Consider the following 22009-nt stretch of genomic DNA (forward strand, 5'->3'; position numbering starts at 1 on the left):
CCAATAAAGAACTAGTTTCTGCACAACAGATTCTGTATTTTGGAAATAAGACATTTTATTTTGCATCCTCTAAAATAAAACAATAGAAAGTGCTCCAGAAGTCAAATCGTTTTCTTTTTTAATTACTAAAATACCGACCTAATTTACATGTTCATCAATTTCTTGAAGAATATAAAGGAAAATCTGACAAATGTAGCGCTGAATAGTAAATCAATAACAAATTATATATCAAGGTAGATACGTGATCGGTGTCAGCAGAAAATACATCCAAAAGAATGTTCAATCATTTCTCTGAACTCCGATCCAGAACCGCACGGCATTCTGGGGGATGTAGACAGAGAAAAGGCTTTAGCTCCGTATTCATGTCTATCATTATGGCTTTAGTAGCTTAACTTCTCTCCGGCAGCTAAGCTAGTTGGGTGGCGTGACGTCAATCAACTCTCTCGCTCTCTGGTTCCCTAGCAACAACCTGTTGAGTAACTTACGTAGCAGCAGTTTCGCTACGATGCCTCATAACTGCTGAAAAATAAAAAAATAAAACAGGGGAGTAAACTGGGAATAAAATAAGAAAGGACGCGTCACCGGTTTGACAGTATTTCAGTCATTTAAAACAAAAACTGATCAATATTATCAAAGTCTACTGATGTGAAACGCTTATGTCGTGATGCGTTTTTCAGCCATGTTGTCCAGCCGTAGGTAAGTCATCTCTTTGCAAAATGCCGCTTCAATTGTGACGCTAACGCCTGTTTTCAGTGAGTTTTAGAGTAAAACAAAGCGCCGTTTCAACAACATGAAGAGTGCAGCGCTGCTGCCCATGGATGTGTTATATAATGAGTGCGATGTTTTTACTGTAAGGTGTTGCAGACATGGGCAGGTCTTTCTTGTGAAACAGACCAAAGAAATTAATCACCACAGTTGATTTCTCAAGTGCAGAGGAAGTATCACTGTGGGAATGATTCATAATTTCACAAAGCTCATTTTTGACACGTGTAATGTCACAGAAACCAAGGTAGTATTAAAAAAATTAACTCGTTAGAAACGTCAGAAAAACTGAACGTTTTTCTAACCTAATATTTTCAAGTCAGAGCATCTGAAACATGAAGATGTAAATGGAAAAAGAGTTTTCCATTTGTCTTAACTAACTGGCTTACGCAACTAATTCCTCCATTATTCCTTCCTGTGCTTGTTAGGCCTTTGTGACTCAATCACCAGTGCCAGACATGTTAAGTCATGGTTAAAATAAAAATAAATAAGCAAAACATATTTTCCTTCAACTCTAGTTTTAAATCAATTAAACATTTCTGGAGGCTTTGCATTTTTCACGAACTTCTACAATTTAGCCAGATCTTTTCTTAATAAGTAAGCGCACCTAAACAACAAAAATTACATTTGTTTCGCCCGTCAGAGAAAAGATACTAATAAAAATGTGTTTTCCAGTTTAGGAAAAAAATTGTACACCCTGTGACTTCTCGTCGCTAATTACAGGAACAGTTTGCGCCTGCAGCTGCTGACTCTGTGGAGGTTTGTTAAAAAAAAAATAAAATAAAAAAATTTTCCAAGATTTTGTGTCATGATTTTATTGTATTTCTTTTGCTTGCTGTTTATTCTTTGCATTACTTAACGATAATTGTTGCTGTACCGCGCTTCTTCGTGACTTCATGTCTCCAAAAAGCACTTTATAAATAAAAGTTACTTATTTACAGTGTGTGACATCGGTCTCCGTTTTCTGCTTGGAGATGCTTGATGTTTTTTTCAAGTCATCTCATGTTTTTTATTCAGTTTTTTTTTTTTTTTACAAACAGTATCAGATTTTCCTCATACATTCTGGTCAGATGCTCCACCAGAGCATGACCCTTCCCCCTCCATGTGAGCTTATTCCACTGAATTCTGATCTTTGCCAAACATGTCTTCTGTTCTGGTGCACATCTTGATTAGTTTTACTGGTTTTCTCAGGCAAACCTCACTGTGACATTTGTGTTTTTATTACAGTTTCCTCACTTCCCATGAAAGTCGAACATGCGGTCTCTTTCTGATTCAACAGTACAAGGAGGCTGCTGTAATTCAATCAGTTTACAGGTTTTTGGAGACTTTAATTTGTTTTAGACATTTATTGCAGCTGTCCTGAGGTTGTGACAGTATGATGCAGATAAACTGAAAAAAGTTGCGTTTGTCTGCCTTCATATAGTGCTAACTAGAAACAACCAATCAGAGACAGGAAGTGGGCCTTACTTCTGTCTATCAAGCTCCTGTATGCGCACTAATCCCTCCCCACCCTCTGCTCTCTGCTTCACTTCAGCTGGTTCACAACAACATAGCCTGCCACGAATGCTAAGGCTAGTTAGCATAGCTACCGATACAACAGTTTTCCTGTAATGGTAAGTTGTTTCTCTGTTATTAGCACAATTGTGTACACAAGTGTGATTGACAGCGCTAAGCCCCTCCTCTTGGCTCTGATTGGTTGCTTTTTGCACATTTCTTCATACAGCAATAATAGCTCAGGGAGGAGGAGATTGTTTTGTTTTCCTCACAGATTATCAGTCTCCCAACGCACTTTCACAACAGTTTTAATCAGTTTTAATAATACTGCAGCTTTAATATCTTGCATTGTGCTCTCAGGTTGAGCTTGTTTGGACGGCCAGACTTGTTGGGAGTTGTTCTGATCGCCCTCCGCTTACAGTCTAAAGAGGAAAGGTTGAGTCCAAAGTCTTTGAGTCTCTTAAATCTCTCCAGACTTAAACGTTGCTCCAGTTTTCCCTCTGAAGGCCTTTAGATCTCACCGTGGCGTTCACTGACCCTTCAGCAGTCAGGAATACGCCAATCTAAACCTCTTAGATCAGCTACTTTGGGAGCTGATCTGATGTGATACTACGATTGATTTATAGCTCCATTTTTTTAAAGCTACATTTTACAGAAAATATTGAAGTTTTATTTTTCACTTTTTAGTTTAAATTTAAAGAAGGCCTTAAACTTTTCAGCACTATTAGAAACACAAAAGCACAAAAAGCAGGCGACCATTAAATTATTTTCACAGCAGCTACAACTGCAGCAAATCATATTTTTACAAAGTTCTCAAACACACTCCACACTTTTAAGATTTTTGTTTCGTGAAGGAAATTTAAAGCCATGTATTCTTTTCTGACTATTTGCTAGTTTTGCAGATAAAATTAGCATAAATTACACAGAAGTTTCTGGTTTTTGATGAAATGTGGAGAGCAGGTCTACAAGGAGCTGCAGTCGCCTTCACTTCCTCGACTGTCTGGCCCCTTTATTATCTACACTTTTGTTGAATCACACTGGAAAACAAAGGGTTTTATTGATTTATGTGGATGTTGTCATGTGTACCGTGTGCAGAATGAGGCAACCAAAAACATTTATTTCAAATTGGGGAAAAATGGCCTTCTCTGGGTTGCCAGGTAGTCAAAAACACATTAAGTGAATCTTCCCATAGCGAGGATGAAATTTTATGTGCACTCATAATTTAACGATCAATAGAGAAACTGGAGCTGGAGAATTTAATCTTAAACTTTCCACCGACCTGAAGGACTTTTCTTATGGTGCCAGGAAAGTGTTAGAAGGAAACCAGCAGTGTCCAAACTGAAAGACAACAGAAAACCTGTCATCTTGACATTAGTGATCACAGAGAAGAAGTTTATATTGATATGAGTTTATGACCTTGTACAGTAATTGTACATACACTTAATTTATTTTAGCAGTAAACTACCTTTAAAATTACTGTGTTGAAAATGTACATTTACAGTAAGTTACTGACAGTTAAATCAACCAGTATTTTACCTTTTTTTTTTTTTAAGAATCTGTTTATTGTCAGAATAAATTGTGGTACAGATAAAGTAATTATTAAACGGTCAAGTAACTATGTTCAAATCAGTTGCTAAAAAAATGCTGCATACAGTATCTCAAAAATGACTTAAAAGAAATTTCGCTTTGTAATTTAACTCCTTGAAATTGGGCATCTGTCTCTTTAAGAAGCTCCTGCTCTTTCTGAAACTCCGCCTTCAGGAAGTCATCACAACATGGCGGCTCTAGTAACCCTTAAACAACCTTTTTACCTGCGTTGGACTGAGAAGTAGCTCCTATAATGAGCTCAGCAGATGCTCAGCTCCACCAGGTGTTTGCTAATTGCTGCTGACTAGTCTGAAGGAGCTGAATGCAGTGCAGGGCTGCTCTGTGAGTTTAGAAACTGGAGCTCTGAGGAGGAGCTTCGTCCTCGAAAGCGAAGCTAGATCCACCCTGTCGTTTTGCACAGCTGAATGGTTGCCGTGGAGATTAAAACATGTCTCAATCATGCAAGAGAGAACCAGAGCAACACTCCAGGAACGTTTTTGATGAAGGAATAACATTATAACACTTCAAAAAAGTTGATTTTACACAATACTGCCCCTTTAAGGTGCAAAGCATCTTTTATTGATGGTCTTTGCACAATGTCCCTGTTTTAAATAAACTAAAACTGGAAGAACAGCAGCGTGTTTTCACTGTTTCATCTCTCCTCTGACTTGCTGTCAAGGTGAACATCGGAGAGCCAGACGCAGGTGCTGTTCCGCAAGAGAGACGACGACTGGTGAACGCAGACTGTTGGTGTTTTCAGAGGTCTGCTCCTGCTGGAGGGAAGCTGAGTGCGACGCATTCCAGGGATTCAACCTGAACTCACAGTTACTCGCAGTTCCTCTAAACCACGAACTTCACAAAAGAGGAACCTTTTGGTTGACTGGTGATAAAAAGACATTTGATCTTTGAAGGTTCGCTCATGTAAAACCACACTGAAACCACAGCGGAGCGAGACAGAGAGAGAGGAGGAGGAGGAGAGTCAGGGTTGGGTAGAACAGAATTAAACGTTACAAGGGTTTTATGAAGCATTTGTATGAGAAGGAGGACAGAATGGAAAAAACAGACTCCAGAGGCCAGATTACTTCATCACCGAAGTGAACGCTATGACTCACTGCCCTCAGATAAGTCACAGAACGGCAAACGGGGAGCAGAAAGGGACTTCAGTGGACCGCAGCAGAAAGTGAGGATGAGGATAAACTCTTTAGTCGCACTTAAATAATCCAGCTGGTTTGGTTTTAAAGTGGACCGTAAATCCTGGAGAAACAAAAAGGAAGAAACGAACCTGCAGACAGCATTGCAAAGGCAAAGCTTCCTTCGCATGTTTACATTGTGGGGAGTCGAAAGTACACCTCAAACATCTCGAGAGAAAAGCAACATTCAGCTTATTACCCAATAAAAAAGTCTGGAATGGGGCCTAAGCCCTTTCGGTTCTTGAGTACTGCGGAGCCAATGGAGCTCCCTGCTAACCGCTTCTGCGGCGATGCAGACGGAAAACATCTCTGGTTTGGGTTCCCGTCAGGAGGGCGAGGAGAAGTCAGGATGCCGGCCAAGGCGGGAGACGCTAGAACTGGGATAAACAACGCGAGGAGGGGATGAGTGGTGATGAGCAGCTGGGATAACGTGGAACACGGTCGCTCAGATGTCGACCAAATTCCCTGGCTTAGCTAATCGACCTTAGGAAGATGAACTTTCCCCATGGAGAAAGATGAATCTGCAGAAACAACTTGAAGTGATTTGGTTACACAGCTAAAGGTTCACTCTTCAGGTTAACACTTAGCAAAAAGGAGATTATTCAAATGTACGCCTAGTACACTTAATACTAAAACTATATTTGATGCAGAGGTGCAGAATGTAACGTTTATAAAAGACACACACAGGAAACCTGATTTTTTTTTTTACATGTTTGTTAAAACCGTCACCACATGGTGACAGTTTGGTTGTGAAAAGATCGATCTCCTCCACCTCTTCCCTGAGGTTATGCTAGCTGCAGCATAGCAGAAAACAAAGGGGAAGAGAGAGAGGGATGAACAGCGCCACATGGAGGGGTTATTGACAGCAATAAGGCCCGCCTCCTGCCTCTGATTGGTTGTTTCTACTCAGCACTGGGAGAAAAAGGAGGAGCTCGATTTTTTTCACAGATCATCTGTGTCATACCAAAATCACCCTGCTGTGATTCAATAAATATGTAAAAAAATATTTTTCATAACGTGTACGTACTGCAGCTTTAAAAGTAGCATAGTGAAAGAAATAGACTTGAGCACATGAATATTAGCACTTAAACTTTAATTCTAAAGCTTATACTTTGGTATTGTCTACTTATTACTCATTTCTATCTTGATTCAAATACAGAATAAGTTTCTGCATTTAATGTTTGCGTTGAGGTATTACCCGTTTTAAACTTACATAGCCAGTATGATATAGTGATCGTGATTAAATATTTAAGAATTGTTTTATTTTTACACACATTAAAAAAACAGAATCAGGGAAATATTTGACTTGACTTTATTAATCAAGTTCTATTACTTTTCATAAGTATAGTTATGGTGTACTTTAAATATACTTTGATGAAGTAAAATGTGAACCATAACAATATATCTAGTATTATACTCTCTTCTAATGTAATTAGAAGTGTATTTGCTGCAACTTGAAAGTAAAATTTGGTAAATTTGAAATGAGCTCCTAACAGTATACATTTTATAAACATAATGTTTCAGTTTAGTCCCAAGAAGTATTAAATTTGCTACAAGTACATGGTATGTAGAATACTTGAAATACTTATTAAAATGAACTTGAAGTAAACTACTTTTTGTGAAGGGATAATAAAAGTCTGCTTGATTAAAGTTTTGTCCTCCAGACCCTTCCTGTCCTCCAAGCGACAGCTGATTTGGATTTATTCATCACCAGTGGTCCAGCAGACTCCTCAAAGTCAGTGAAGCCGTTTGGTACTTGGGAGTTCTCTGTAACTTTAGACACCTTCAGCGATCCCGTCTAAACATTGGTTCCATTGGCATTTGACAAATATCAGACTCAAGTCAGGACATTTTTATGTCAACCGTCTGATTTTTGGAGATTAGCTAAAAAGTAATGTTTGTAAATTACAGGATCAAAATGTGAGGACAGACGAGCTCTGATTTATAAAGCGTCTGGATAATCTTCCTAAAATAATCACTTCTGCTCATATTTCACCAGAAGTGATTTTTTTCCCCCCAAAGTATAGTTATAACGGCTTAGGCACCGTTATTTTAGGAAGGTGACGATACGAGTCACGTCTCTTGAACATCCTGCTGATTTTGGTGAAAGAAACCTTAGATTAAGAATCAGATTTAGAGATTTTAGAATATACGTCAAATATCGACTTTAAATAAAAACACAAATTTAACAGTTTCAAAAAAATAAAATTATGTTTAATCAATTTATTAATTCTTCAAAAAATAAAAAGAAAGAAAAGTCTACCTGTCATAGTCTATAGGAGTTCAGTGTTGTAAAAGTCAGGAAAAAAAAAACAGAAGCAATGCATTTAAAAATCTTTTTATTCATAATTTCTTCAAAACACACTTTTCTGGTGTACATTTACGTTTTCCGTTCAAAAAAGGAAAACTCAAGTGAGGTAAAAGTGCTGAAAAATGAAATAGTACCATCGTAACCATCAGTCTTCGTCTCCATCACAGAGCTGACAGAAATGCTCGTCTGCATTTACTATTTCAGAGAAAAAAAAAGTGCGACAAATTTCATGTTTTTCCTCACTTTTTATATTGTTTTTAAGTCACCACACCCATCCCTTCATACACACATGCTGACGTGTGCTCTCTCTCTCACACACACACACACACTTCCACGCATTTAGGTAAACACAGATCTGCTGGGGAAAAAAAAAAAATTATTCACACCTCTTTACAAAGAAACTGTAGGAGAGCTTAGATCCTCCCATCACATTCTTATGAGACTTTCACTTCAGTCAAGCAGAATCACTAAATATCTACACTGTAGAGCACTGTACGCCCCCCGCCCCCGAAAACACGATACATCTACAGGTGTCGAATGAAAAAACACTCTGTACTGATAAACAATGGCCCAAACAAAGGGAGGGGAGTGACACTGAAGTGACAAGTTTACAGCAGAAAGGTGGGGGCCAAAAAATTTACACCAAAAAAAAAGAGCAACCTATAAACCTCATTCTGTTCAATTCTCCTACAGAGTCCTTCACAAAAAGTTTCTACATCCAGACGCGTCACCAGCCCCCTTTAAGAAAGGGGCGCAAGACCCGACCGCTACGTGGGGAAAGCTTTCACCGACGCCAACCGCAAACACAAGAAAGCAGACCGGCAACAAACCCTACCCCAAAAAAAAGAAAAGCACAAGATTGACATTCCAGGCCGTGTTCATCCTCAACTCAAAAATGCAAAAATTTAATTTAATGCATTTTCTTTGACTCCGCTTAAAAACGAGCATTAACGAGTGATGCCAACAAATTCCTGGCACTCATCGGCGAGCAGGAGTCAGGCCGAACAATTATTCACAGAATATACGCAGACAGTGGAGAGATTTCAGGCTGCTGTTCGCACCCCCAAGTCAAAGGTCTGTTATATGGAAAGGGAAGCAGTTTTATTGATAAAAAGCACAGACTGTCCTCGGAGTAATGTCAAAGTTAAATCTGGGGTCTCCCACTGCATCACCGTTTAAATGCTGAGGGAAGAGGACTGCCACAGTTGGGGAAAGCTATGGACAAGAGTTAAAAGAAAGGGGTGAGAAACATAAAAAAATAGTCACAATTTTAATCCAGACCGTCCCAAATGATCAACTCCCTCTACTGCGGCCATTAGCTACATGCCTCACCGGTGCCTGGGTGTGAAGTACAAGGTCTCTGCACAACACGTCAGGTAGTTAAAGATCAGGAAACCAAACTAAGTGTTGACTCGTCAGGAGGCGCTCTGATGGAAGACTGACAGCTAAACAGAGATATAAAATATGAAACATTTCCTCTGCGAATGGAACAAACCAGATTTCCCGGAGCATCCGAGGCTGAAGCGCAGCGCGGACCGAAAAACCAAACGACTGAAAGGCCCAGCAGGAACGGCTGTACAGGCGGGTTCGGGACTGAAAAAGAAAAATTATTCTCACTACAAACCTGGACAAAAATGTATGAAATTACCCATAAAAGAAAAATGGCAACAACGGTTCTACTGTAGTTTTGTTGAGTTTTAAGAAACAAAATTCACTCCTCCCTCCTGATCATTAAAACCCCTTTAAAAATCAGCTCTCCAAAAAAACCCAAAACAAACAAAAAACAAAAAAAGGTGCGACAGGCACTTGATTGTTTCAGTTGCTGGTTGTGAAGCTGCCTTTGGTCCAGAGCTGACAGCAGGGAAAATAATGATAATAAATTAATAAACAGGGGCCAGCCCAGCCTCCATGCGACCTGCAGGCGAGAGGCCGGCCGTCCTCCATACGCGAGCCTGATAAGGTTATCTGCCTTCGCCACCGGCCGCAGAGACGAGTGGCAGCAGGAATCTGACTTCCAAGAAACCGCGTGGATGTGGGCGTGGCCGACTATCATCTGCTCTGTGGCGATATCGGGAAGAGACGACACGCTGCAGCACTCTGCTTCTAGCGTTAACAGCTAATAATAGAAGTGTGGAGGTTTACAGCCGGTGAGGAGGGCTGCCTGTCGCCTTCACATTCATCAATACTCAAGTCTGAGAGGGGGAGACGTTCCGTCTGTCCTCCCATGACCACAAAAGGGGGTTCAAACGCAGCGTGCACCTGACGGACAGGAAGTGACTCAGCACAGACGCATGTAAGGCTGAGCCGGTCCCCAGGAGGGTTAGGAGGATAATAATAGCTGCAGAGTGGAGCTGTGCGTCAGAGGAGGATCCCGTTTCAGGGAGCCTGCGAGGGACAAGCCCTGCGGGGCCCCACCGCGTGCGGCGCCTTTTAAGGGAAGAGCTGCCGGTCGGCGGGCCCGTCACGCCGCTCCCCCGCTACGGGTCGCCATCCGACCAGAACAGACTGCAGGTCACTCGCAACTTCTGAAAGCAACTTAAAAACAGAGGCAAAGAAAAAATGAAAAACAACGAGACATTTCCCCTCCAAGCCGGGCTCAACTGGGAAAATGATTCTGGGGTTTAGGGGGAGAGAAGGGCCTGAAGTTCACAGTGGAAAATCTTAATACATAATAAAGTTTTGCATTGTGTACAAATATCAGGCACTGCTGGCATGTATAGGGCTGGCACATTGTCAAAGATTAAAACAAACCGCTGACTAATCCTTACTTCCTGTCTTTTAGCAAGTGCATCCCAAATCCTCCCCAATGTAATTTTGCTTCATTTTTTTCAGCCTTTCTAATTTTTTTTTTTTTTAAACAAACAAGAAGGAACCCAAACTGAAGGCTACAGCATTTACATTTTCCCTTTTCTTCTAACAACAAAACTCTGGAGGGGTAAACCTGATACCTCTAGGTTAAGGCACAAACATCTCCATTAGATTAAAGGCATATACCAAGTCCAAAAAAACAGAAAAAAAAGTAACACTTAAAAACGTTAACGCCTTTGCAGAAAAGGAATGGGAAAGAATCCAAAAAAAAAAGAAAAGAAAAAAAAACACCAACAAAAAAAAAAAAAAGCAAAATATTTGTCCACTGAAAAATGTGCCTTAAGAGAAACATAGCATTTATTGCCACTGGGTAATTTTTTCAGACATTTTTCCCCCTTTTAATTTTTTTTTATATCTTTTTATGCCAAATCAATTCCTTCTCCTCCTCCTCTGTTGAAAAGCAGCATCCGCAGCCAAAACAAGCCTTCCCGGGTCGCCCCGCCGGAACCCTGTTTCCGTTTGGTCAGTTACACGGCAGCCATGTTGGAATGTTCTGGTTCGCCACATAGTAGTTGCTGAAGTTGTGGTCTCTGATGTAGGGCGCCGGCTGGTAGTAGCAGGTGACGCAGGATGCGTCCGGGATGGCGCTCTGCTCCGCCAGGACCCGGAAGGCCATCAGCGACAGCAGGTGCAGTGTCTGCCGCCGCTCGTGGCCCATCAGGCACACGGTGCTCTCGTTCACCACCTTGCGGAGGATCTGCAGGTAGTCGTACTTGCTCTTCTCCTCGCCGATGAAGTGGCTCATCAGGTAGGCCTCCACCTTGCGCTGCTGCTCTCCGATGTCGGGAAAGTCTATGAAGAAGCGGGAGCACATGTAGCGCTCCAGGGCCTTGAACTCCTCCTGATTGGCCGGCCGGAAGTCGCGCACCAGCAAGTTGCAGTACTTGAGCAGGCCGCCGCCGCGGATCTCCTCGGGCCGCTTGGTGGCGATGAGCTTGTTGCGCAGGTGGCCGAGCGCGGCGTTGAAGTCTCCGTACACGCTCTCGCCTTGGACGGCCGGGTGGAACTGCTCGGACATGGCCGCCGCCGCCGGCTGCTCATAGTGGGACAGGACAGAGTCCAGCACGATCTGAAACGAGTCCACGCTGAACTCAAACTGCCGGCGTATTGAGTCGACGAACTTCAGCTCCACGTTGCGGCCGTTGTTGTTGGACAGCGAGATGAGGCTCCAGCGGTCCTGCTCTGTGTTGACCTTCACCAGCTTCTGGACGTAGGCCTCCTTCAGCGTCATGGGGGTGATCTTCTCCTTGTTGACGCCCTCGGGCAGGAAGTCCAGCAGAATCCCCAGCACCACGTCTTTGACCAGCCGGAACTCGGCCTCGGTGGGCAGGTCCACCCGGAAGATGAAGTCCAGGTCCTTGTAGCTCCAGCCGATGTCCTGCACCAGCACGTGGCTGGCCGTGGAGCCGTTGAGCCGGATGTCCTTGACCCGGATGCCACTCAGCTCCAGGTGGGAACGCACGCGCGCCACGATGTCCTTCAGCTGCACCTCCAGGGTGGGGAAGTTCCCCCGGCCGTGGACCGGGACCACCTCTGTGAGAACGTCGTTCAGCCGGCTCACCTGCTCCCAGGTGAGGTCGCTGACGGAGCTGCAGCTGGATTCTTCCTTGTTCTCCATCCTCATGCAAGCTTCAAATTTACTGAAGTGGAGAAACAAGCTACTGTTAGCAGGGGGGTCAAAGAGGTCAACCAGAGCAAGCAACTTAAACACCAGGCAACACGTGAGTACGAAACGCATGAGCTGGATTCAAACCCAAAAACCAGACCCAGATCAGCTGATCTAAAGTAAACGGGCAAAATTAACTTTTAGTTTTATATCTTCAGTTTCTCAACTATATCCCAGGTGCAAGTTGATGAAGGATTATTAGAAATCTTATACTTCGACACTTACAGCATGTCATTTGTACTTTTCAGCCACGTTTTATTTTATTTTGAAGGAGGAATATGTAGATCACACTCCATGTTGCTGGTTGTTGTGTTTACAGTAGAGATGTGCCAATCAGGTTTTTTCCTTCCAATCACCGATACCGATCACATATATATATATATTTTTTTATTATAAGCACTACCGGTTACATTATGTGGAAAAGGGAACCATGAATTCACCTTAATTTAGACAAAAACTTGTTTTTATTAACTTTTTCCAAGAAAAAAACAAAACGGGCATTGTGCAAATTGTACTGCTATCAATAATACTATCTTTAACAGACTGATAACATATGAAGGCTCTGAAGAGGCTAAATAATGCAAAGAGCCAAAATAAAACCTCTCAACATTGCAAAATTCAAGTATAAAACTTAACATTCAAAGGCAAATACAGGATCCATTACAATAAACAATCCTGAGTTACTGAATGAAAACTTCCTGATAGCATGGCGGCTAACTGATTACTGCTAGTTCTGAGTGGCTGTTTCTGACTGAGCGGAGTAATTATTCACAGCAGGGAGGAGATCGATTATTTTTTTTAGAGATTATCTGTCTCATGTTAGGACAGTGAAAGTTTTAATACGCAAAATGTATTTTTTTAAGTTGGATGCTGCAGCTTTAAGCAGAGGTTCGGTGTGAGAGTCACTACCAGGTGGAGCAGAAGCGGCGCTCCGTCTGAAATATTACTACCTGTAGCGCGTAGCAGCGGTTCAACATCAAGACCAGAACCAGCGGTGTAAGAAGCTGCAGCTTCTTTAAATAATTTTGCAGGTTATTTGTTTAGCTTTCTGACCGTCATGCTAATCCAGGTGAGTGTTTGTAGCTGTGCACTGCTTTACCTGCTATCTGATCCTCCATGTCTTTTTTACTGCAGTGAGCCTCGATGTAGCCAAACTCCGTCAAGCATGGCATTGTTTTTATGCCATATTAGATTCGTTGTGTTGATGCATTTTGACTGCTTTAATTTTCCGCCGAATGGGGAAGTTTGAATGGGCAAACCAGCTGCCCAGGCAGGTTGAGAAATGAGATGCAGGTGATCGGAATAGGCAACAAGAGCCAATGATCGCCGATCATACACTTTTTCACGGAAATCGGCCGATTATGATTGGTGGCCAATCGATTGGCACACCTCTAGTTTACAGTGGGTGGGACTTAACATTTTTAATGGAGTTACTATAGGGTCTAATTAATCAATAATATTTTAATTGAAAACTAAAAGAGTAAGCAACCTTTTAAATTCAAAAGCCAGTTTTACTGCTAAATAATTGAATAAATAGATGTATAAGAACAACAAATGTACATGTTTTTAATCCGTTTAGGTAATTGAACCATGAGATTGGTGCAAAGTACTATTAAACCCATTCAGGGTTCAAGTATTTCAGGAAGTACTGATCACTCATTTAACTGCTTAATAAATGTGGACTGAGCGCTGACATTAGCGTTGGGAACGTCTGTGCTGCCACATCAAGTTTAGCATTGAGATGCTAGTTTAGGCGTGAATAGCTTCGCTAATATGATAACTCCTTTAGCATGACAATAGTCTTTTCCAGCGTCCAGATTGTTTTTTGAAACAAAAATTAACCCTCGGAGGGCCAAGTGAAGCGGCTTTGTCACTTGTGCATCAGATTTACAGACGTACCTGTACGCGTTTCCGCGTACATGTATGTAAATTTATACATAGGAAAAAAATTTTACATACATTTTTACCTATGCATGTAAAAATAAAAATGCAATTAATTTAGTTAAAAAAATCGATGCAATTATTTTAAAATTAATGTGTTGAAGTCTTGGTCTAAGTTTTTAGTTTTAATGCACTTAATGAAGTGGGAGAAAAAAGCTAATCTGCTGATCACAGAACAGAATTGTTGCATCTCTGGCTGCCACTATTTTTTTTCTTTTTTCATATAAAAAGAAAAAAAGTCCAATAGTGAAGACTGCTGCTACCCAAAAGTTAAAACTTTAATGAATTATTGGAAAAATAGAATTGAGCATTTCATCATAGACTTATATTAACCCTTTTATCTCTTCAAACAATTAAGTTTATCCATTTATCACTTTTCTTCCCTTCATTTTAGAATGTCATATGAAATGTCGCATCTAAAATGTCTAAATGTTGAAATTGCCTCGTTTTTAAATCTTGTTCTGCAGCTGTCTAACCCAGGACATTATTAATGTCATGAGCGTTTTTCCTCATGATATTAAAAATAAAAAGTTGAAAAGAAAGCTGCACATTCATACAACCTCAGTAAAACACCTATCGGTACATGATCAGACCATGTTTTATTGTTGGAGAGGAGCAGATCAGCCGTAAATGCAGCCTGGTAATGTGAAGTTGATTTTTGGATGTAGCACATTATGAAGCTCTGTTCTTGCTGCGTTTGATTGCCACAACAGTTTCATTGCATCTGACTCCGAGGTTTACTGTGTGGTTCATTCGCCATGAACTGCTGCCCAGGGAAGGATTCAATGTTACGCCGACAGATGGTTGACATTACATTAAAACATGAAGGCTTCTGGAAGATGTCACGACAGTTTACTGGAGTGTATGCCTCAACTGCGCAGCGCCGTTTCACATCTAATCAGAAACTAAACGCCCAGTTTAAAAACACACCGGCTGAAAAAAACGACCTCTACCAGTTTCGCAAATTAGCCTTAGCTGAGGTCGAAAGTTGTAAAACAAAACCCAGTCCGCACGAGCGGAGCTGAACGTGAGAACGAGTCGAGCAGCTCGCGCTCGCGGACACACAGCAAAGAGCTCGTGAGCCTTCTAGAAAAGTTCACCGCGCGAGCCCGGCTTTCATTCCAGAACCGCTGAGAGACAAACACGAGCTGCCATCAAACCATCAGCTAAACGACCCCGACGGGCTCCGTGTAGCTGCAGCGAGTAAATTCAACTCGACACGTCCAGCGAAGACGTTCACAGACCAACTTTAATACGTGGTGACTCAATAATGTCACGAGAAAACGCGCTTTTAATCAATTAAACCTGCTTGCACACTACATACGCTAAAAGTATCAACGCAGACACCTTACTTTGAAGGTAGCATTGATGTCCAAGTTGCTAATTATAAACTTAACTCCAGCCATATGGCAACGACTCTGAAGCTGTTAAGCAAGTTAAGAGTTTGGAGCAAACCAGAGAGGGATTCTTATGTTAAAAATATCCAAACGGTGTCACATTTTATTGTCAGGGAATTGTTAAAAGTAACCACACGAATTTACGTACAGCATTTTTGGGAGGGGATATAAAGTTAGCACAGTTTCGCCTGAATAAATAAATACAAATAATAAGAAAAAGCAGTACATACGTTACCAAGAGAGTGCAGTGGAAGCATTCAAAGTCCGAAAAAGATGTTGAATTCACCCACACGCCTCCACATAATCCACTATCTGAAAGAGAGGCACACGGTGAGCTTGCAAGTCAGCGTTTGAACCACAACCTCTCTGCACAAGACACGCCTATTTTATAAAGCCGAAGTACTACCCGTTGAAATAAATGCGCCGTAGTACAACACAGTCCCTCTTCCCAACCCGGCCGCCATTTAGTAACTCCAAACAAAGCTATAAAATACACAGCGGCGTATAATTTGTGTAATTACTATAATTACCTAATAATCCAAACACTTATCTTCGACAAGTCATATCAGATGTTTGAGTTGAACTGTTCCATTATACCAATGCGCCAAACAAAGCCTTTGATTGGTCAAGGATGTTTTTTTGCGTTGCCAAGTTACCAGAAGCGTCCACAGGCAGCCGGGGTTTGTGACGTCTACTGTCACGTGGTGCAAGTTAAAGCGCAGCTGCGAGGCTCGGGCAAATTACTTTTATGAGACTTTGCTTTTATTTGTTTGTTTCTTTTTCGCTCTATAACTCTATTGCGTTATTAGCTGCTTGTTAATCATAGATATTTTGCTGCTAAAAGTACACGTGCTTCCATTTTTCAGCTAAATATTTAAACTTGATTGAAGGCTCTTTTTTATTTTAATTTCCCTTTGGGATCAATACAGTTTTTCAGATTTAATTTTACATATATTGAGCAATATTCATAAAATCTGTATTCATATCTATTTAGTTGTCTTAAACCCAGTATGTGTATATCAGGGGTGGTTTGAATATGGTTCATATGGGCAGTTGCCCAGGGCAGCATTAGAAAGGGCAGTGCATCAACACCAGATAACAAATGAAACTTTTGTCAGATGTTCTCTAAACAAGTCTTGTATTGTTTTTATGCACTCCTGATATTGAAATGCTCCTAGAAAATGTATTTTAAATAAAATTTCCAGCTGATTATGTCACCCATATTTGCACCAAGGAGCTTGTTTTCATCCACGTTTTTAGTTTTCACATAACTCAACTGTATCTCTTTCTTTTTCTGTTACTATACACTATGAATTCAGTTTAGATGTTCATTTGACACTATCAAACTGTGTTTCTGAATTTACGTGTAAAGTAAGTCTCTTCCTGAGCAGAAAATAAGTGCTATGTTGTATTATGTAACGATCAAATATATCCTCGAAGGATTAAGTTTTTTTATTTCACTGCAAATAAATTGATTTGCTGAATTTTTCCAGACACAAATAATGATAGCATGCTTCATTTTTACTATTGAACAGAGGACTGTCCAGGAGATTCTGCTGATGGCCCTGAAAAAGCTTTTTCTGACACACAGGTAACAACAGACCCAGAAACCTGGTTGTGGGGGAAACTCTCCACATTCTAAGGAAGACAGGTTGTTTCATTCAGTCACTTCCTCAGAACACACATGGAAAAAAAACAAACAAGCACAACTCATCTGGATTCACTTTTGAAACACATTGGTTTGACAACTACTACAACTATAAAAACACAATGGCCCAAGGTACTAAAACTTACTAGGAACTGTTCAAACACTTTCCAGTTGACGCACGTGCGCCTCTATGTGTGAGTGAAGCAGAAAGTCGGAAGAAACTGGCCTCAGACAGGATGCAGTTTCTTGCGCAGTAATGGGAAAACCAGAAGGTGAGTTGAAACCACTGAGTGAGAGGGGGAAAGCTTGAGGCGTGTTGTGGTTGCGTGCTGTGGGGAGCCCCTAAAGGAGTGGGTTACACACCATGTCAGAGTGCATAATAACAGCAGAGAGTGGGAAGTGGCCAGAAAGGGGATCCACACTCAGGCTCTCACTGTAAAACCGTTAGCACCAGCAGTTCCACAGCAAAGACATGAAGCTAACCTACTGACATCATCGCAGCATAAAGCGAAAGCATTTCTTTGAGTTCTTCTTGATGAAGTTCAAAGAAAGGAGAGAAAAAAAACTGTCTGGATGTGAAATTGAGTACAATTATTCTTGTTTGCGTTTCAACAGAGACTGCTGCAATGTTTCTCTATAAGCCCCACAATGTGATTTAGGGATGAATGACTGTGTGATCAGCATAAAAATATAAATATTTGAAGTTAGTTATTGTTCTAACTCATTAGTAAATATAGAGAACAAAATGGGGGCCAAAACAAGGCCCTGTGGAACCCCCTAACTAAGTTTTTGTATTATTTTCTTACAGTAACACACAGAGATAAAGAAGCTGCATAAAGAATTTCCATACTCACCAAAGATCATTTTAGTGAGTCCTTCAGAAACAAATCTTTCAAGGGTGCATGGAGTAACCACTGTAATAAAAACCCTCAATTTCTACTCCAGTAAAAAACCTAAAGGGTAATGTCTTCACTTAAGTCAAACCTTGGGTGTTGGAGAGTTGGCATCACACTGGACAAGAATACTCTGGTATACCAAATAGTTTATGGTCAGCTCCATGACTGAAAGGTCCCCGGGTCATGAGGCTGTACAACAAGTCATTTCCCCTACACTTCCTTGCTTGACAGGTATATTATGGTTAGCTGATGTGCTACTGCTGCCTTCATATTGCCGAGTATGGCCGAACATGTTCTTATCTGTCCAAAGGACAGATAAGAACTATCGTAGTTCATTCAGATACTTTGTCCTAAACTTGCCATGTTCTCTTTATGTTCATTTTGTAGCAAACAGGCTTTCTCCTGACAACCGTTTCAAAGATCGTACTTTAGTCTTTGTCCATCTTCATACTGTCATAAATCCTAACTCTCACATACTAACTGAGCCATGTAGAGTCTCAGTATGAGTTTCTGAACTTTTTCTCAGTCTGCCTTTGGGGCAAATATGCTGGGAAGGATGCCAACTCCTGGGTGGATTGGCAACTGTCTTATTTATTTATTTTGCACTTGCAAAATTATAGAACAATGGAGTTTAGATTGCCTCTCTCGGGTCATTCCTGATGTCTTTCCAGATTTGGGTAATATCCTAACACACACCGGTAAGCTGCAGGCCAGCAAAGTCCCTTGTGATCCCTTGTGTATCCTACAGCAGGCCTTCCCTGAGTTTGTCACTCTTGGCTTCTCTGGTGTTGCCCGGTTTTAGTTACCAAATAATGACAGGGTGGCGTCTTTCGTGGGTTTTCCATACTCAAGGTTGGATTTACCTAATTTTAAAACTGGGTAAAAAAAAACTTCATTTTTGTTGCCTGAAATGGTAACAAATAAAACAGTGCGCACTGTTTAACGAAGTCCATGTTAAAAAAGATTACAGTTCCGAATCCCAGTCCAAACCAAAAACAATCCAACGAATTCCACTTAAACTCGATTCAGATGAAAAAGAGAGTGTCACTTTATGCAAATACAATGCTGCATTGTGTAGTAAATGTACATAAAATTTAATAAAATAGAAGAAACTAACAACTGGAATTGTTCAAACGTCAGTCCAACCATCATGGCTACCAGTGCGCGGTGACCTCGCAGTGGGACAGGCGTGCCAGAACGGGGCACAAACTTTTATGAACCGTTCCCACAAAATCTGAATCACAACAGTGTCCAAGATGTGGTGGGGTCAGAGAGAGCCTGGAAAAGCCTGCACATCATAATTTACGTACAAAAAGTTGTCACTGAACGGAGTTTAGGGCCAGGCACTTCCTCCGTTTGCATGTTTGACTTCAACCAAAACAAAACTATTATGCACAAAATATAAGTAATGAGGTTCCTGTACCACTGCAGCTTAAAGAGGAACGGATTGTACAATCCATTTTTGCTCAACCGAGGATCTTTGCACAAACTCTAAACACACCTTGGTAAACGTAAACATATCTGTGAAAAGCATGCAAGCGTCAGCGCTGGCGGCAACATGTATACATTTGAGTTTTACACATGAAGTCTTAGACTGTGTAAAGTAGAAAATAGTTTCGACATAAATAGATGTCGAGACTATAGATATCTAAACACAGGAGTCCAAAAGGAGGAATTTGAAGAGATAGTTCAGGACTTTTTAGGTTGGGTTCTGTAAAAAGGGTCTAGCTGACTTGAAAAAGGGTGAGTATTCATGCAATTACTTAATTTATGTTAAATGTAACTTTGGGGAAATCATTTTTTACTTTGATGTTTTGTTTCTCTTTTTTTTTTGTCAAAAACATAACTGTTACTCCTGACAGATGTGTCTGTTTTAAAGACCTTTAGTGATCCCATTCTCCGACTAAGTGTAGTCCAGCAAATATCAAGTTCTATCTACAATACAACTTGTTGTATTGTAGATAGAAAAAACAATACAAGTTGTTTTTTTTTGAGTGTCCTTTAAAAAGCTTCAGGAAATGGATGGATGCCAACTTCTGAATTTGAAGAAAGTTAAAAGATCATCTCTCCTTATTCTGGTGTTTATCAAGACGCAACTCTGGTAATTTGGTAATCTGACCTAAAACAGCTAAAAATGTATGTAAAGTCTGGGAGTCAAAGAGGGCTGCATTTCTACTCAACTCTGCTAACTGATAGAAAACCACAACATACATCAGTCTACAGTAGTTGACTTTATGGCTCAACAACAAAACGATGCAGGCATTACTTCACAGATTCTCCTTAGTACCGTTCATTCAACTACCTGATTAGACATATAGATGTTTTATACTGGTTGAGAACTGACAAATGTTCTGCTTAATAAAGACATAAGACCAAACCGAGCTTGGAAAGTAGCGTGAGGCTGCTCAGCTGATTTCCATGTAGTGTGAGGAACTGATAAAATGCAAAGTAGGCAAAGTTGTACAGCACCTGAGATGATTAAAACAAACCATGATGGCAGGCCAGTGTGGCTTCAAACATGTTTTTATATTAGATTTCCTAAAGTTTGATAGTGAGGAACGTCATATTTCACATGAAAATACTTGAACAAACCAAAGCATGTCTTGTTTCCGGTAAGTCGTTCTCTGTGGATAGATCTTCTTTTGGATCTATCCAAGCTGCTTGCTGGCTTACATTTAGCTCCAAACCTCACAGCAATATTTGTTTTGTGATTTTATTGCAAACACATTATTGGTTGGGTGCTGCTTTGATCAGGTTCTGATGTCTAAATCAACATTTTCAAAGGCTTTTTTTGGTTTTACCCTCATTGTAGATCAAAAGTGTTCAGATATCTCAAAAGCACAGCGCCGATGCCTGGCGTACGAACAAGCTCTTATTAATGTCTTCTTCACACAAACAGAACTCTGAGCTCGGTACATGTGCTTTAAAAGACTTGATCTTAATTAGCAAATGTGGCTCGGTTTGTGTTTGCCAATAAAATAACTTATCCAAAAACCTCCAAGGGTTTTAGAAGAATACCTTCCTACGTTGTCATTTGCAGGTTACCCTTTGGTAATGATCTGCTCCCCTTGAGAACTGCTTCAAGCATTTATCTTAATTTACCACAAGATAACAACTAGCAATAGCAAGTGTCAGCTGTCAGAGTGGTAAAATACAAGGCATGAAGGAACAGTTTGAACCAGTGTCTTTTTGATGGTGCAACACATGAGAACCACTAATTGTCCTCTTGACTGTCTTCCAGCTATTGATCAAAGAGGGGTTTATTACTGTTGGGAAACGCTTCCCTAACTTTTATTAACTTTGTTCTCAGGACCCAAGCCAAGCATGCTGCTGTAGGCCCCTTTCTTAAAAAAAACAAAAAACATACGTAGATCACTCAGTTTTATTTAATTTTAGACCATTTATCTCTTTAACCAAGGTGTTAGAAACAATATTATTCATTCAGCTTCAACCTTGTTTAATGAGTCCAGCTTCAGATCAGGACATAGTACAGACTCTGGTTTATAAATAGTACACATTGTCTGTTAATCAAAGGTCCCTCGTGGTTCTGGTTTCCTTGGACCTCAGCTTTTGACAATGGGTCATTCAGTCCTGCAAAAGAAGCAGGTAGAACTCCTTCTGTCAGGGTGAATAATTTAGTTTCTTCTCATGCTCCTTTTTCATGTGGGGTCCCTCAGGGCTTCACTCTCATCCCTCTTCTTTTTCACTTTACATGCTGCCACATGTAGCAATTATAACTCGGTACTTGTTATCAGATATGCAGATGAGCTCTAGATCGACGTGTTCATGACCCATGGCTCAGGTAATGCTCTCTAATCTCCAAGTTGGATTCCTGTTGTCAGTCGGTGGTTGAACCTGATTTTCTCATGTTTCTAAACATGGAAAAGGCTGAATGTGTTTCGTCTGGCAGCAGCACCACAACAGATGTCGTCGCTTTGACTTTTAACCTAAACAGAGTTAAAAATCTAAGGGGTAATATTTTAGAAGGATTTTACATTTAAGAATCAAATTGACTCCATGGTCAGGACAAGGTTGTTTCTGGTATGTCTTTTGTCCAAAGACCATCTATGGTTTTATTAGCTCCAGACTCGACTGTTGTGATTGAAATGTAGCCAGTTAGCTAAGACCTCCCAAAGTCTGGACACTGCCCGTTTGTTATCCTTCACACCGGCTTCCTGCTTGCTTTAGAAGTGATTTTAAACTTTATGCTACTCCCTTTAAGCTTCTAACAGCTTCGCACCTCCTTATT

General features: G+C 40.8%; 1 protein-coding gene across 2 annotated transcripts; it reads right to left on the bottom strand.

Annotated features, from left to right (window-relative positions):
* Positions 1-7355: 7355 nt before the first annotated feature.
* tent5c (terminal nucleotidyltransferase 5C) lies at positions 7356-15857 on the bottom strand. Of its 2 annotated transcripts, none has more exons than XM_008431248.3 (3): positions 15747-15857; positions 15452-15528; positions 7356-11852 (listed from the first exon to the last, which is right to left on the bottom strand). In XM_008431248.3, exon 3 carries the CDS (start codon positions 11834-11836, stop codon positions 10676-10678), a length of 1161 nt encoding a protein of 386 aa, XP_008429470.1. In that variant the 5' UTR covers positions 11837-11852; positions 15452-15528; positions 15747-15857; the 3' UTR covers positions 7356-10675. The 2 variants fall into 2 exon arrangements, with proteins under 2 accessions (XP_008429470.1, XP_008429461.1); XM_008431239.3 differs by having other exon boundaries at positions 15447-15528.
* Between the last annotated feature and the right edge of the window lie 6152 nt (positions 15858-22009).

This window comes from Poecilia reticulata, chromosome 2 (assembly GCF_904066995.2).
Source record: "Poecilia reticulata chromosome 2, P_reticulata-male-v2, whole genome shotgun sequence".
Lineage (NCBI taxonomy): Eukaryota > Metazoa > Chordata > Actinopteri > Cyprinodontiformes > Poeciliidae > Poecilia > Poecilia reticulata.

Bases quoted from the DNA above. Each gene is read 5' to 3' on its own strand.
- tent5c (XM_008431248.3), bottom strand. From the start codon at position 11,836: ATGAGGATGGAGAACAAGGAAGAATCCAGCTGCAGCTCCGTCAGCGAC.